The sequence below is a fragment of the Theropithecus gelada genome, chromosome 12, assembly GCF_003255815.1.
Source record: "Theropithecus gelada isolate Dixy chromosome 12, Tgel_1.0, whole genome shotgun sequence".
Classification (NCBI taxonomy): domain Eukaryota; kingdom Metazoa; phylum Chordata; class Mammalia; order Primates; family Cercopithecidae; genus Theropithecus; species Theropithecus gelada.
In genome coordinates, this window is record NC_037680.1 from 38,595,330 (window position 1) to 38,610,174 (window position 14,845).

At 33.9% G+C, this 14,845-nt stretch overlaps 1 protein-coding gene across 1 annotated transcript in view; it reads right to left on the reverse strand.

Annotated features, from left to right (window-relative positions):
- IFIH1 (interferon induced with helicase C domain 1) overlaps positions 1-14,845 on the reverse strand; it is a 52,059-nt gene that overhangs the window by 17,165 nt on the left and 20,049 nt on the right. Inside the window, exons 4-5 of the mRNA XM_025404673.1 lie at positions 9,454-9,558; positions 4,024-4,244 (exon numbers count right to left, since the gene is read on the reverse strand). Coding sequence (XP_025260458.1) covers positions 4,024-4,244; positions 9,454-9,558 — 326 coding nt within the window. The remainder of the gene's footprint in view (positions 1-4,023; positions 4,245-9,453; positions 9,559-14,845) is intronic.

Consider the following 14,845-nt stretch of genomic DNA (forward strand, 5'->3'; position numbering starts at 1 on the left):
TCTGCTCTTCTCTCTCTCTTCCACAAAGCCATTCCTGAATCATTTTCTGGAAGTATTCTTTCCATTCCACTTACGCAAGACAGAAGACTTCTGAGGAAAAGAATGGAAATTCAGTTTAGTGGAAAGAGACAGCATGATGCAGAAGGAAGAAAGCCCTGAAAACAGCTACTCTAGCCACTTACTTCTTGTATACCTTGGACAAGGTCTGAATCATCTCAATGCTCTCATTTTCCAGATTAATAAAATGAGGATAATGTTAACCTATTATAGGGTTGTGAAAATTAAATGAAATAGAGGGTGCCATATTGTCAGTACTAAAATTTCCCTGATATTTCACCCATCCTTTTATTCTAGAAGGAGGGTGCAGTGGCAAAAGAAGACCAGTCGACTCAGAAGATAAAAGTTCATATCTCATTTCTGCTGTTTCTTGGCTGGATGATCCCTGAATTGCCAATTAAAGTCTTGGAACTTCAGTTTTCTGATAGGAAAAAATGAGAATAATAAAGACTACCTTATGGGGTCGCTGTGTAGATTTAATAAGATAATATATTTGAGAGTGCTTTATAAAGTACAATAAAATATTAATTATCATATTATCAACATATATCTCTCATCTCTCTTCTAGACTATATTCCTTGAGGACAAGATCTGCATTTGATTTGTCTTTAAATACACTCATGCTGAATGATTTAATTAAGAATCTCTGTATTATGGAGTGACATCGCACCACAAAATTCTGCCCATAAAAGGTAAGTCAAAAATCTTCAAAAGGAGCAGCACCTTCTGATGTACAGAACAAAAATAAGTTGTCACAGGAGATAGCAGGTGCTGGAAATCCTGATACTTGCTCTGGGTGGTGTTGACTTCCTACTGAAGGACACAGAGAAAGCCAGATGCAAGTCTGACATGGCTAATTGGGAGGTGTGTGGTCCTCTTGGAGCCTTTTCCTGAGATGTGACAGAGTGCCTGCCAAGACTAATCAAACCCAACTGCTACCCACTTCTGCTGAATCATATGGGGCTGCATTGCAGCATCTGAAGGAACCTGGGATTTATCTCTCATGATGTTGAAGCCCTAGATAGGAAATGGAAAGTCTGGGAACACAGGTGGTGTTTTCATTTCTCTCTGCATTCGAAGGCTATAACTTTGGAAAGGACGGAGGAAGGGAGATGAAAGTAAATGGTTTTAAAGAAAAGGATTTCTCTTTTCTAGATCAAGGGTAACAATATCTTGTTGTTGGGGCAAACACAGGATTCAGATTACGTAGACTTATTGGGCCAGAGGTGTTCTGACTCAATCAAAAAGAATTAAAACTGAAATTAATTTAAAATTCAAAAAGATGTTATAGTAAACAGTTATGACATAGATGGAAGAATTAGTGGAGGGATTTCTAGTAATTCTAAGGAGAAAAACAATAGAAAAGCGATAAGGAATTAGAGTCAAGTCCCCAGGTGTCCACACAACAATGCAGTGAATGTGAATAATTAATGAGGATCAATTAACATTTAAACATAGCCATAAATGTGCATTCCTAAGAATTACCTAGATCCAATGCAATGAAAGATTCCTGGCTAGAATATAGCATTGAGAGGAGAAGGGAATATTATAGAAAGAAAGATGCATTAGACACATACAAAAATATGAGACTTGAAAAGATCAATAGTTAAAGAAATAAACCTAAGTATTTGAATTTAGGCTCAAAAACTGACTGCACAAAAATAAATTAAGAATGTTCTACTTTAAGAGATTTTCAAATAAAAAAGAACTGCAGATTTTGAATTTATGACAAGGTCCAGATAAGTCTGTGGATGCCAGAGGCAAACACGGTCATAAGCTGAGTGTCACATCTCATCTGTCCTACGCTCTGTACGGGTAAGATCTTATCTGTAGTATTTTGTGCAACTCTGGACACCGCATTTAAGAGTGTCCTAGAAAAATGTCTGAAGGAGTATGAGCACTAGGAATGATGACAGGTTTAGAAACCATGTTATATGGAAAATAGTTAAAGGAACTGTGGACATTTATTCCAAGGGACAAAAAAAAAAAAAATGTAACTTAGGAGCCACATGATACTGCCTTCTCGATGTGAAGGGCTGTCATTAGGCTGGAAAATTAAGACTTCGTGTGGTTGCAGAGGAAGGAACTCTAACCGGTGATTGTGGGATTCTAGAGAAACAGATTTGGATGAATACAAATAGGGCTTTCTAACAGTGTCAGTTGTTCAAAGAATGGCTGTCTTGTTAGAAGGCGGATCTCCTTGATATTAGGAAGTTACCCTGTAGAAGTGAGAGAACCATTCTGCAAAGGAAGAAAACTGAATCTCGAAGCCCCTTTTCAACTCTAGTAGCCTATGACCCCGTGACCAAATAAGGGAAATAAAGGAAGTAGTTGAATTAAAACTAACTCCTAGGTGTGGGGGCTGCATGCTTTGGAGGAGGTGGTATTACTAACAAAGAGACAGGTAAATGGGGAAGAAGAGCCTTTGGGAGGGTAGATGGTGAGGCTGAGTTTGAGAAAATGGCAGATGCTCAAATGGTTTCAAAATTATCAGTTTAAGTAGCTTTGAATCCAGTTAACGTGGTTCTTTTCTCTGGACTTGGCATTTAAGAGCCTCTCTGATTATGTTACTCAGTTTCATGAGTTATGAAGGTGAAGAGAAAGGAGCAGGAGAAAGCTAGTATTTCAGAGTGAAAGAAAGAGTCATTACTAGGCCATATATAATCCAACTGAAATTTCAGAGCAGGGTAATTATTATTTCGTTCATTTTAAAGATTAAGAAATTAAAGTTAGAGAAGTCACTAATTTTTCTAATTCAAACTACCGGTAGGTAGAAATAGGATTCAAACCTATTTCATTAACAAAAAAAAAAAAAAAAATAAATAAAAATCCTGTACAAAGGAAATATATGCAAGGCTATTGGCAAACAAATTTGAATGTGTCACCATTACTAGCAAAAGAAATAAAAGTGTTTTAATAGTGAGTATACAAGTATAAAGGAGAGCTCTTTGGACTTAGCAGATGCACACAAAATGCATTTGGAACTACATGATAGAAATCATTCAAATCATGGATTCTAAGTACTGAAAAACAGGATGTAACTAAAACTTTTGGCATAATAGAAATAAAAAATAGAATATTTTACAGTCTACTGCTTTTTTTAATAAAGGAATAGATAAGAATGAAAAAAAGACTTTCTGATGGCGGAAAAGTATACTCATTTTTGTTCCATAAAATAGTAAATATTCATATCCCCAGCTCATATATTTATAAATTAATAAACTCATTTATCTGAATAAAGCTCAAATAACTAGATTTTGTTTTACAGGGAAGCAGACATATTTACTTAGGAAGATGGCCTTAAAATACCCTAAGATATAAATTATTGAAGGAAAACTTCAGTTACATTTAATGTAATATGTGTGTGTATATATATGTATATACGTGTGTGTGTGTGTGTGTGTATATATACTTCTTGAGCATTTTAAAATCTATTTAACTTGATTTAGACATCAAACATTCACTTAATTTTATCTCCAAACCGCATTATATGTATTCTGGATAAAGAGGACTTGCCATCTTTGACTAAGGGTCAACAGCTAAAGAGAAAGTAAAAAACAATATTTGATCCTTGATTCCAGTGATATTTTGGGGTCATTCATGTTCATTTGCAATGATAAATTAGCCAGTTAACCTTAAAGTATATCTGGGCTAATATAACCTGTGACCAGATAAGGGAAATAAAGGAAGCAGATGAATCAAAACTAACTCCCAGGTTTTGGGGCTACATAAGTTATAGTTATTTGGTATAATGTCCTAGTTTTATTGGAAAATTTCTATTTTTAGGTTCATCACTTAGATATTACATATGCCTAAAAAGGATTAAAAATAAAATAAAGAGCTTATTTTGACATTACTTTTAATTAAACTGAACATGTGTGAGTCAATGCCAAAAATGCCATCATATAAAAGTTTCAGAATAATACAATGAAAATGAACAACTAATGTTATATGTTCTTTGAATACCTTATTGACAAGAACTATAACTTTTCCAGGCTCAGATGCTTTTTTCTTCTTGTCTAAGTGATCCTTGGCAATGTAAACGGCCACTCTGGTTTTTCCACTCCCTGTAGGAAGGCAGATGATGATATTCTTCCCTTCCAAAGCTGGTTGGGCAACTTCCATTTGGTAAGGCCTGAGCTGGAGTTCTGGCTCTGGGGATGCTCTTGCTGCCACATTCTCTTCATCTGAAGAAGATCGAAAAGAAAAATAAGAGAAGGGACAACAAAATAACAGAGCTTAGGAAGCCTGAAACTGAACGTAGGCTTCTTGTGCTTTAAACTCCTTTTCACGTGTGGTCCAAACCAATTCATTTTCTCTTTTCTGTACCAATGAATGTCTGCTCTCTACATTTGCAGAATACAACCCAGGATCCCTCTCACAGAAGGAGTCGGGGGGTGTGGGGGTGCAAAGGGAGTCAACTGATTAGAGGACTGGGAAGGAGCAACATGGGGGAGTGTTTTTGCAGAGTGGGTGAAGCCAAGGCAAATCTGTAGAAAGGGCTGTGGTGCGGGATTGGCAGGTATGGTTGTTAAGGCATCAGGCTTCCCATTTCTTTGTGGAGCCATTATGCCCTGCTTGTTTCACCTAGCCCTTCCACCTACAAAATCAAGAGGAGCTGAGAAAGTAGGAATCATTAGTCCTCCCAGTTCCGTATTTCCCCTTATTTTTTATTGCAAAGAAGGTATTACGGCTGATACTACTTTCTTTCATTTGTGGAAACTTTATCTGACAATCAAATACCAAAAAGCACACATACACACAAACACACACACACACATACACACACACACACACACAGACACCCTATCTATCTCAAGTTCCTTTTTCCATCTGAGGCAACTACGTTGTACAGAAGTGATATTTAGAGAGTAGGGGAAAAAACTCTTCCTATGCTAGCCTTTAATTGGTAGGTTTCCCTTAAAAGGTAAAATATAATTTTGTTGGTTTAAACTAAATTATGACTAATTTTGCCATTTAGTTGTGAATTGTGATCTTTATTACTTCCTTATGTTTATGGCTCCAGATATTCCTACTTTTTCTAAAATCCTAAGTATAATATATTGAAAATATTTTAAATTAACATGGATTTTAAATTTAAAATACTGATAAAGTAAGTTCTAACATAAACTTTATGAATATTAAAATAAAATTATTATAATGTATCTTGTTTTAGCTAGAATATATTTTATTTAGAGGTGATCATATTAACCTATATTACCAGGGGAAAAAGATATAAAAATGCATAGCTTATAATGTGAAATGAAGTAAAATAAATATTACACCAATTTAAAAGCCCATCTTACGCCTTATATAATCACAAGAAAAAATGAATAACAGTATTTACCAGTATTTCATCACACATGAAATAACTTCTTTTCCTTATCAACGATTGCAATAAAACTAAACTAACATAGTCCCATTAACTTCAAAAAAAACTTGCTGATGGCTCCATTTCAGCCCCTGGATAATTTTATTTGAGTGGGTTTTAACTTGCTGTGATAGTACTATCTGAACAGGTAGGAAAATTCACACCAAATTCCACTTAGGATCATCTACTAACCTGGCAGGAAATTTGCCTTCTGTATGGATGAGTAAAAGCAGATGCAATACATTTAAGCTATCATTAGATCATCTGCTGATTCATTCAATATGATTTTTATGAAAAACTCATTTAAAATCACCAGCATTTAAAATATACTTTTATAAGTTTGCATGCTTGTTTTGAACTCTACATTATTTACAATAAGTCATCTTGTATTATATTTATGTAAGGCTCTGATTTATTTAAGAACAATGTTACCCCTCTGTGGCTTTTACAGATTATCAAAACCCTGATATTTCACCTCTATTAAGATCATTTATCACCTAACTTTTCCAAAAGAGCCAGTATATTTGCAAAGGAAGATGCACTATAAAGTATCTAAACAAAGACCCAGAAATTTACTACCGCTAAATTTTTATTTGATCTAGGAAGTTTGTTAAATATATCAATAAATCCTCTTTGTTTAATTTCATCTAAGGTACATTTTTGCATAGATTTTAAGAATACTAATAAAATGCTGCTTCCTTCATAATAGTTGCAGAGTAAACTATTAAAAGAGTACATTTTAATAATGATTTCCCCCATTTTTCATGTTTACGACTATATCCTTGGATAAGAAATATTAACAAGAGAAACATATAGTGATTTCCTAAGTCTCTTTCCTGAGAATATAGAACCAAATCAAATGAGTAAAATATTAATATTACTCATGCATTCTAAACATTTATTATGCTGATACATTTAAGAAGAGTTAGAATGTTAAAAGGACTATTGTGTTTGCAATTTAACTTCAGAACTGAAGTCATGGGGTTTTACTGCTACTTAAGTAGGCATGTACCACAAATTTATTCTTCAGTCAACATTGACTGGACACCTATTATGTGCCAGGCACTCCCAATAATATAGTTGTTGTCTTGAAGGGCTTCAGAGTCTGGGGCACTACACTGCTGTTACATACACAAAAATACCTGGTTAGACAGATAGCTCAATAATCTTCCATATTTTTGATTTAAGACTAGGAGATTTGATAGGTGGCCCTAAGTTTAAAAAGAAGCACAGTGTGGATACAGAAAAAAATTAGAGTTGGATTCAATGTGAGACTAGCATCCAAAGAATAAAAGCTGGGCGAGTGCTAAATATTCAGCCTGATTCTTGCCTTATCACATCCTCTGACATAGGGATGGAAGAATTTATCCACAGAAGCAATGAAAAGAGAGTTTTCTCTTCTCTGTCACCAGAAGGAGAGAACTGGGCTGGTATCAATGAGCCAGGAGCCAATTTCCTTTATAAAATAAATGTTTGGGTTTTTGTTTGTTTGTTGTTTGTTTGTTTTTGGCTTTCTCTGAAAAGCATAATCAATTAAATGAAAATAGCATTTAAAATATGCACAAGCTTGAATAACACTGTGCCCTCCCTCTACAACAAGTATTGATTAAAGACTTAAAATTATATTATACCATATAAATGGTCAAAAAAGAAAATCAAATAAGGCTTAAATAATAATATTCTATTGGAACTACACCATGTGGCAAATTTCATTCTCACATTGATTTTGACAGCTGAGTTATTCTTGGAGAGAAAAGGTCTGTCACTGCATGTGTTTGAAATCTACAAAGTATTCCTTTACCTATAGTATGTAACCACAGAAAAATACACCATTCCAGCTGGACAAATATTAATAGGCATTATCTTGAAATAGTAAGGAAACACTTTCTACATATCAGGCCAATGCGTATTGCCAAAAATATTGCCACTTTTTGAGAGGCAGTATATCTTTCTGAAAATGGGAAACAGAAAAAAAAAGCCTTTCATAATATAATTAGAAAATTTGTACTTTAAAAGTACCGGTAATTATGTTTACTATGGCATAACACTTCTACAAAGGAATAGAACGTGATTGCTTTAGGTCACACCTTATGGCCCATATATGACCTCTGGAGGAGGAGGAAGGACATATAGAATAAAGTCCCTTTTGATGTCAACTTCAAAGATTAAAGCACAGTTGCAGATTCTGTAATATTTTTCAGTGCCTCAATATGTGTTTAACAGTTCACCAATTTATCCAAACCTCCTTTTGAATTGATTCCTATTTTAGCTTATACCAGGCACTTGTGGGCAAGGAATTTCATAATTTTACCATTTCAGAGATTGACTACCCACTAGGCAAAGTAATTCTTTGCTCCTAAGTACTGATCCATCTAGAACTTCAAGTAGTGTTCTTTCAAATGTGTTTGTCTTCAAAAATGTATTTGCCTTGAAAATGTATTTGCTTTTCAAAAGTAGATTGCGTTCAGATTTATCATGTGTTTCATGCCACATTGAGGACTAAAAATCAGCAAATACATTTGTTAACAGCTCTAAATAGGCAAGATGCCCTGCACATAGAAGGTACACATTAAATATTTATTGAATGAATGGACATTGTTGAAAAGCCCTTACTTAGACGAATGAAAATTAGCATGATCTCCAAAAACTTTAAACAACCTATAAAGATGTTAAATATTAGCTAGAGTATCTATTTTGAGTTCTAGCATAGCATGTAATAGAAATGTTAATTATTAAATTGAACAATTTTATGACAAGGATAGAAAAAACAAATACAATCCAAAGAAATAAGCACATGGCAAGAACTCAATAAACACTGACTGAATTGAACAGAAAATGAATTCACCCTTTTAAATGAAGATTAAAGTTGTGAATGACATTTGATGAATTGGGTTTCCTCAAACTAATTCGTTCTATGGGATTCGGGAGTGTTATTGTGATAAAAGGATATATGAAAAAAGAGGTGCTACAATCTAATTTGGAAAACATTTAGGATTGATGACCATCTTTCTATAAACTATTTTGCCGCCTTAGGCCTCTTGTGGATATCAATTTTTATAATTCTTCTGACAATGCAGGATAATCTGAATTATATAATATATTCTTAGGGGAAACAACTCAATCACAAATGAAGAATAAAGTAATCTGTTTCTTAATTTATCATTTTTCCAATGCTTCTTAGCTGGCCCCTTGCAAAGCGTTTTCTTTTTGTTTGTGATTTGTTCATTTTAATTGTGAAATACTTCAAACACTTAGACAAATATAGAAAGGTATATAATAGACACCCACTAACCCATCGCTACATTTAATAATGTTAACATTTTAGCTTAGTAGTCATCATGGAAATACACACTCAAAGAAAAGAAAGAAACAATTTGAAATCTATCAGACTAACAAATCAGGAAAACTGATAACAGAAAGTACTAATGAAGGTGTGGGGAATTAGGAAGAGGCGCACTCATTTATTGCTGGTAGAATATACAACTGATATGGAGAGTAATTTGGGAAAAACCTGGTAAAATTTTCATTTGGTGACCGAAATATTTTGCCTAATATCAAAAGATATTTATATAAATTTGACTTCTTTTACTTATATATGTAATTTCTAGTTAGTCATACTTCTCATATCGATAGTATCAATTTTTTTATTAAAAATGTACTTTAATTTAAAAAGTAGAGTTTGGAAGTAAATAAATGTACCAAATTGAATACAGTACATTTAAATGCAGTCAAATTAATTGAAACAGATCTCATAAATAAAATAGATGACATGACTCTATGGAATGTGGCATATGCCAGATCAAAAAGATATGTACTGGATCAAAATTAGAGAGTTTGGTTCTAAGACTTTTGTAAGTTACACTTTTAAAGAAAGTGAATGGCAAAGTTCCAAAACTATTTCACTGTGGAAAAGAATTGCTTTAATTGCATAAATACATTAGGGAGGGTATGAACAGCCCCCATGCTTCCACTATATGGCGTCTTATTTCACACTTTTTAAGGTTTACACAACAGTTAGGCAGTACCTGAATCACTTCCCATGGTGCCTGAATCACTGCCCATGTTGCTGTTATGTCCAAGACTTTCATCTAAGCAGCTGACACTTCCTTCTGCCAAACTTGTGTCTGATTCTGCAAAGGAAAACATTTTAAAATATTTTTAAAATATTTCTGAGAATAAACGTATTTTAACTGCACACCTCTACAGCACACAGTACATACAGTTCAATTCAAGTGGGGAAGGCACACCCAGACAATTATGAATAAAAGGTAAGCGCTTCTGGCAGGCTACATTAAAAAAAATCCACTATGGATGAGCAGCTGCTGGGTAGTGATTCAAATACATATTACCTACTTAAAGTACTACACATCCAATATGAGAGCTAAAGCAAATTCCTAAGGGTTTATAACTTTTGTTGTCCTGCTACATGTAAATGTTGCCCAAGAAAACAATATTTAGGTTTGATATGTCTTCTAAACAAAAGTAATACATAGAAACCTTTGAGCTCTTTTGATTTAAAATGATAGGGAATTAATGAAGTACAAAAAATTAATAAAGTACCTGGATCTACTGATCAGTTATGAAAATGATTGTTTGGCAATAAACATAAATGTAAAATCTTGAAGAGAATTTGTTCAAAAAGAATATCACTAAAGTCTGGCATCACAGTTGTACTAGAAGCTCATGTGAGGTTGGAAATAACTGTTTTTCTTTACTATAATTAGACTAAGCCTCTATCAAAGAGTTATGGTTAATATGGATGGATGGCAGTGCACATCCTTCATTTATGAATCCCGACATTCTGTTTTCAGAACTCAGGATCAATTCTTTTTGAAAACCTTCTTTCCCTCAAGGGAAGAATTCTTTTCTTACAGTTTATTTCCAAACACTTAACACAATCTCATTCTCAAGCACCAGAACTACCATTAAACTGGTAAAAATAAAGCAATGGTGGTTACTAATATTGGCTTTGGAATCAGAAGGACTTGCAAAATTTGCTATTCACTTTGTTCTGAACCTAACAAGTTCCCCTTATTTTAAAATGAGGCTAATCCCACTTACTTCACAGCCCTTGATAACCTTTGAGTAATATTAGGTACAATAAGCTCTTGGCACAGGACTTTAATTGCTGGTGATTAGAAAATGAAATAAAAATCAAGAAATGATATATTCCTAGGATAGGAGTTCCATTAATGTTCTTCTTATAATTAAAAATATTTTATAATATTTATGCTTAGATAATATTTCATCCTAAAGCCCCTTAGCAGACCAATGAGGTAGCTCTTAGCTATTTAAAACTAGTTTGAGTGTCATATTTAGGGCTGGAAATAAAAATGGATGAAAAAATAGACACATAGTGTGTTTTAATAAACTCTGAAAAGAGATGATATAATACTCAAAACTGCAAATATTTCCTTTTTCCTTAACTAGTTAATTTTTTCAAGTCAGCCATATTAAGGTATAATTTACTTACTAAAAAGAGTACTCTTTTTATGTTTATAGTTTGAGAAGTTTGACAAATGTATACAGTTTTGCAACTTTGAAGAGTTTGACATATGTATACAGTTATGCAACTACCATCATAATTAAGATATTTCCAGCACCCCAAAAGTCTCCTCAAGCCTTTTTGTAGTAAATCCCTCTGGTTTTCTGATCTGGTTTCTGTTCCAGATCAGATAACCAGTGGCAACCACTGACCTGGTTTCTGTTCCAATAGTTTTTCCTTCTCCAGAATGTCATATGAATGGATTCACGCAATGTGTAGCCTTTATGTCTGTCTTTTTAAACTTAGTTTATAATAATTGTGATTCATCTATGTTGTTGTGTGTATTACTAATTTGTTCCTTTTTATTGCTGACTAGTATTCCACTGAGAATCTGTGACATTTACATCTCCGATCCAATTTGGATGAACCTATTTAGTTTAAGAGCTATAACAGAATTATAGCCAATGCCAATCAAATATGTAAGATATCTTTCTTAAAAATTAAAAGTAAGCTGATAAGAAATTTGTAGAAAAATTCTCAATGGACACACATACTGTTTAAGTATATTAGCACAACATAAATATACTAATGTGAAAATACTGTGCTTATCAGTTGTCACAGATTAGTTCTAAAACTCAGATTTGAGGAATCCCTTATGATCACACGGGAAAACCTGCATATCTCACTGAGAGATTTAAAATATGGCACTTTGCAATTCCCAGAGGTATGTCTTGTTAGAAGCTCAGAGGCGAGTGTAGGATAGAACTGTCAAGTAGAAGAGCATTTTGGGCAGATGTACTGATGAAAAGAGAGTATGATTTGTAAGGAAAAGGCAAGGTGTAAAATGAGATGGGGAAAATGTCATCGTAAGAATAATTCTAGATCTAGAAATATAGGCTAAGATTTTTGAGGCAAAAAAGTGAATTTTGACATGCTTTTCATTTGCTGTTTTAAATGTAATATTGAGAACTGAAGAGAATATAAAAATTACTGAAAAAATACTAACAGTTATCTAAAATCTAAGACTGTATCATTAAATTTTCCAAGTATAATAGAAATAAAAATTATATTTGATTTCCGCTTCATTTTCTAATCGCTATCAGTTAAACTTTAATCTTAAACCTACTTCATCTACGTGTAGAGTCAAGATTTCTCCCAAGCTTTGCTTTAACATCCGTAAGTTTTGGGAGGGAGCTATTTATGCAATGTGCACGAATAATTGATGAATTGTTTTAAAAGTTGCTACCCAAAATAGGGTATTATTAATAAAGTCTATTATCTGGATTATTTTGATCTAACAAACCAATCAGCAATGTGTCAGGAAGACACTGAACTCAGATATTTCACAGATGTAATGTAATTTTCATTTTAATCTCTCAACATTCTATGTGGTAGATACCCATTATCTCCTGTTTCATAGGTGAGAAACCAAGGCTCTGAGAGGTTAAGTGGTATATCCAGATCACACAGCTACAGTGGGGCAGAATCCTTATTTCTGCATCTAAGTCCAGTGTTCCAGTGCTTTTTCCCCTAACACTAAGCATGGCTGATGATTTGGGTGAAGTTTTGTCAACACAGTGTTAAGAGCTGTGGTGTTGTTGTTTTTTAACAGCAAGAGACGTTTTCATTGTATTGTCACATTTTCTATCCATCTTGAAACAGAGCTTATCTTTCCAAGAAAAGAACTTAGAGAGACGATTTTACTTTGCTAACATTTCTGGTTTCGTTGATAGATTTTCACTAACTTTACATTTAAGCGTCCACACTTCTTTTTAAACTTTTTTCTGCACTCAAATAAAAAGAACACCTCTGTTCTTGTTACATAAAATTAATTGCAGGAATCCTGTAGAGATTATTATGAAAATGAAAGCGAATATATAGAGCTCGATTTCTTTGTCATTTTAAGGGTATATAAATCTTCAGTTTCTCCACATAAAAATAATATTTTTTCCTTGGCAGCAAATTCTTATGCATTTTGATATGTTTTTGCTTTCATAGAAATGTAAGTAAAATTTAATAATAAAAGAAAATATAATGTATTTCTTACAATAGGGAGAACGCCTTCCCCAGAGATCTTCCTCCTGCATTCACTTTAAAAAATATATTACACACAAACATACACACACTCCCAAAAAAGCAAGATCAAGAAAGTGCTTGCGTGAAGCCAAAATTAAACCAACCTATTGAGTTTAAATGCCAAGAATTTCTGAAATTTATTTATTTAGGTTTATCTTGTTTTGTTCTTTGTATTTTTCAAACTAAGTCAGTCTGGATTTAACTGCTAATGAATAAAGTCCTGCGTTTATGATTTTACAAGTAGATCGTATGGAGTCAATTGGAGGCAGGCCTTGCCGTGAAAAGAATTTGTGCTTTGGAGTCCAACAGATCAGTCTCCAGATCTGAACTTAGCCACTACTTACAAGCGAATTAACCTCCTGTTTTAAAAAATATATATAGAGAGGTAGTAGTCTCTATTTTCTCACTTATTGTGAGAATGATTCGGTTAGACCAAAAAAATGAAACTTGAAGAGAAACAAATTTTAAATTCTCATTAGAGGAGCTTTGAATATTGAAGTTATATTGTATAATAAGTTTAGTTAAGTTTTATGTAGGTGTCATTTCCTCTAGGGAAAATATCAAAGCTAGCTATGAAACAGATTAGAAGATGATAGTAATTGAACTGTTAAGGAAAAGCAGTTATTCATATCAAAAGCTATTGGAATGAACGAAAATTATAACTATCCAGTTAAGAGATAGGATTTTCTTTAGCAATTTTGTAAACAACACAAAAAAGAACAGCTTTGCCTACAATGACAGAAAGTGCCTAAGACCAGCCCAAAAGCCATGGAAAAAAAAAAAACGCCTTATTTTGCAATCACATCTTGAGTATTTTGCTAATAAGGCAGAAATATTAACTGAAATCCAAGAAATTTCTTATTTAAAATACTCTAAATACTTTAAAATGTTTTAAAATAATTTAGAAACCAAAAATATTGAAGTTTAAAAAAATTCAAACCGAAAAAAAAAAAAAAGAAAAACCAAGAGGTTGAAGGCTTTTTTAGATCTATTTCAATGTAAAGTCTGCCCTCTGCTGGAGAAAGCTAACATAGCAAGTAGTGGACAAGTAGGTATTCTTTACTCTACGAGCTAAGCTTCATTAGGTAAAATTCAAATTGATTCTTGCTTCTATTCCTACCAGGTAGTGCCTCTCCTACTTTTGGCCTAGAGGCATTTATCACCCCACAGAATATCTTTCCTTTCTTTCCCCTGGCCTCAGTCAGTCACACACTATTTTTCCCGAAAAGTGGTTTTGCATTACAGCAGGAAACGTGAGGGGAAAGGGCCTCTGTACATATTGAGAAAGAACAGCACCAACTGCTCCTGTTCTCCTGCGAGTCAGTGGTGACAAGGTCTTTAGTCCATTTTCACTTTTCATGATAATTTCATGTTTATTCTAGTTCTGACCTTGTGATGCATTTTAGCTTCACCTTTGCAGCTATCCCCACCTTCCCTCCAGTTTCATAATCCTCATGCCTGGAAGGTCCAAGCTACCCTGAAAGCTTGAAACATGTGTGCACGTTTGGGCATACACACACAAAGACTGCATGGGCTTCTCAAGTGGGCTTACACTCATACTGCTAATAATATATATTTCCTTTTCTTTTGAAATAACTTAATCTTTTTTGAGAGGAAATAGATCACTTTTATTTTCAGCTCTATGTATATGGATCTACACACACACGCACGCGCGCACACACACACACACACACTCACATTTTGGTCTGTCAGATTTTCCTCTCCGTGCCAGGGAACATGTGTTCCCGCAGAATGGAGAGAAGCCACCTCCACCCACCTTGCATATTCTCTCCTGGATCCAAGCTTCTAGGAAATGAGTTCCCCAAAGAGAAAAATCACTCTCCTAGAGCCACAGG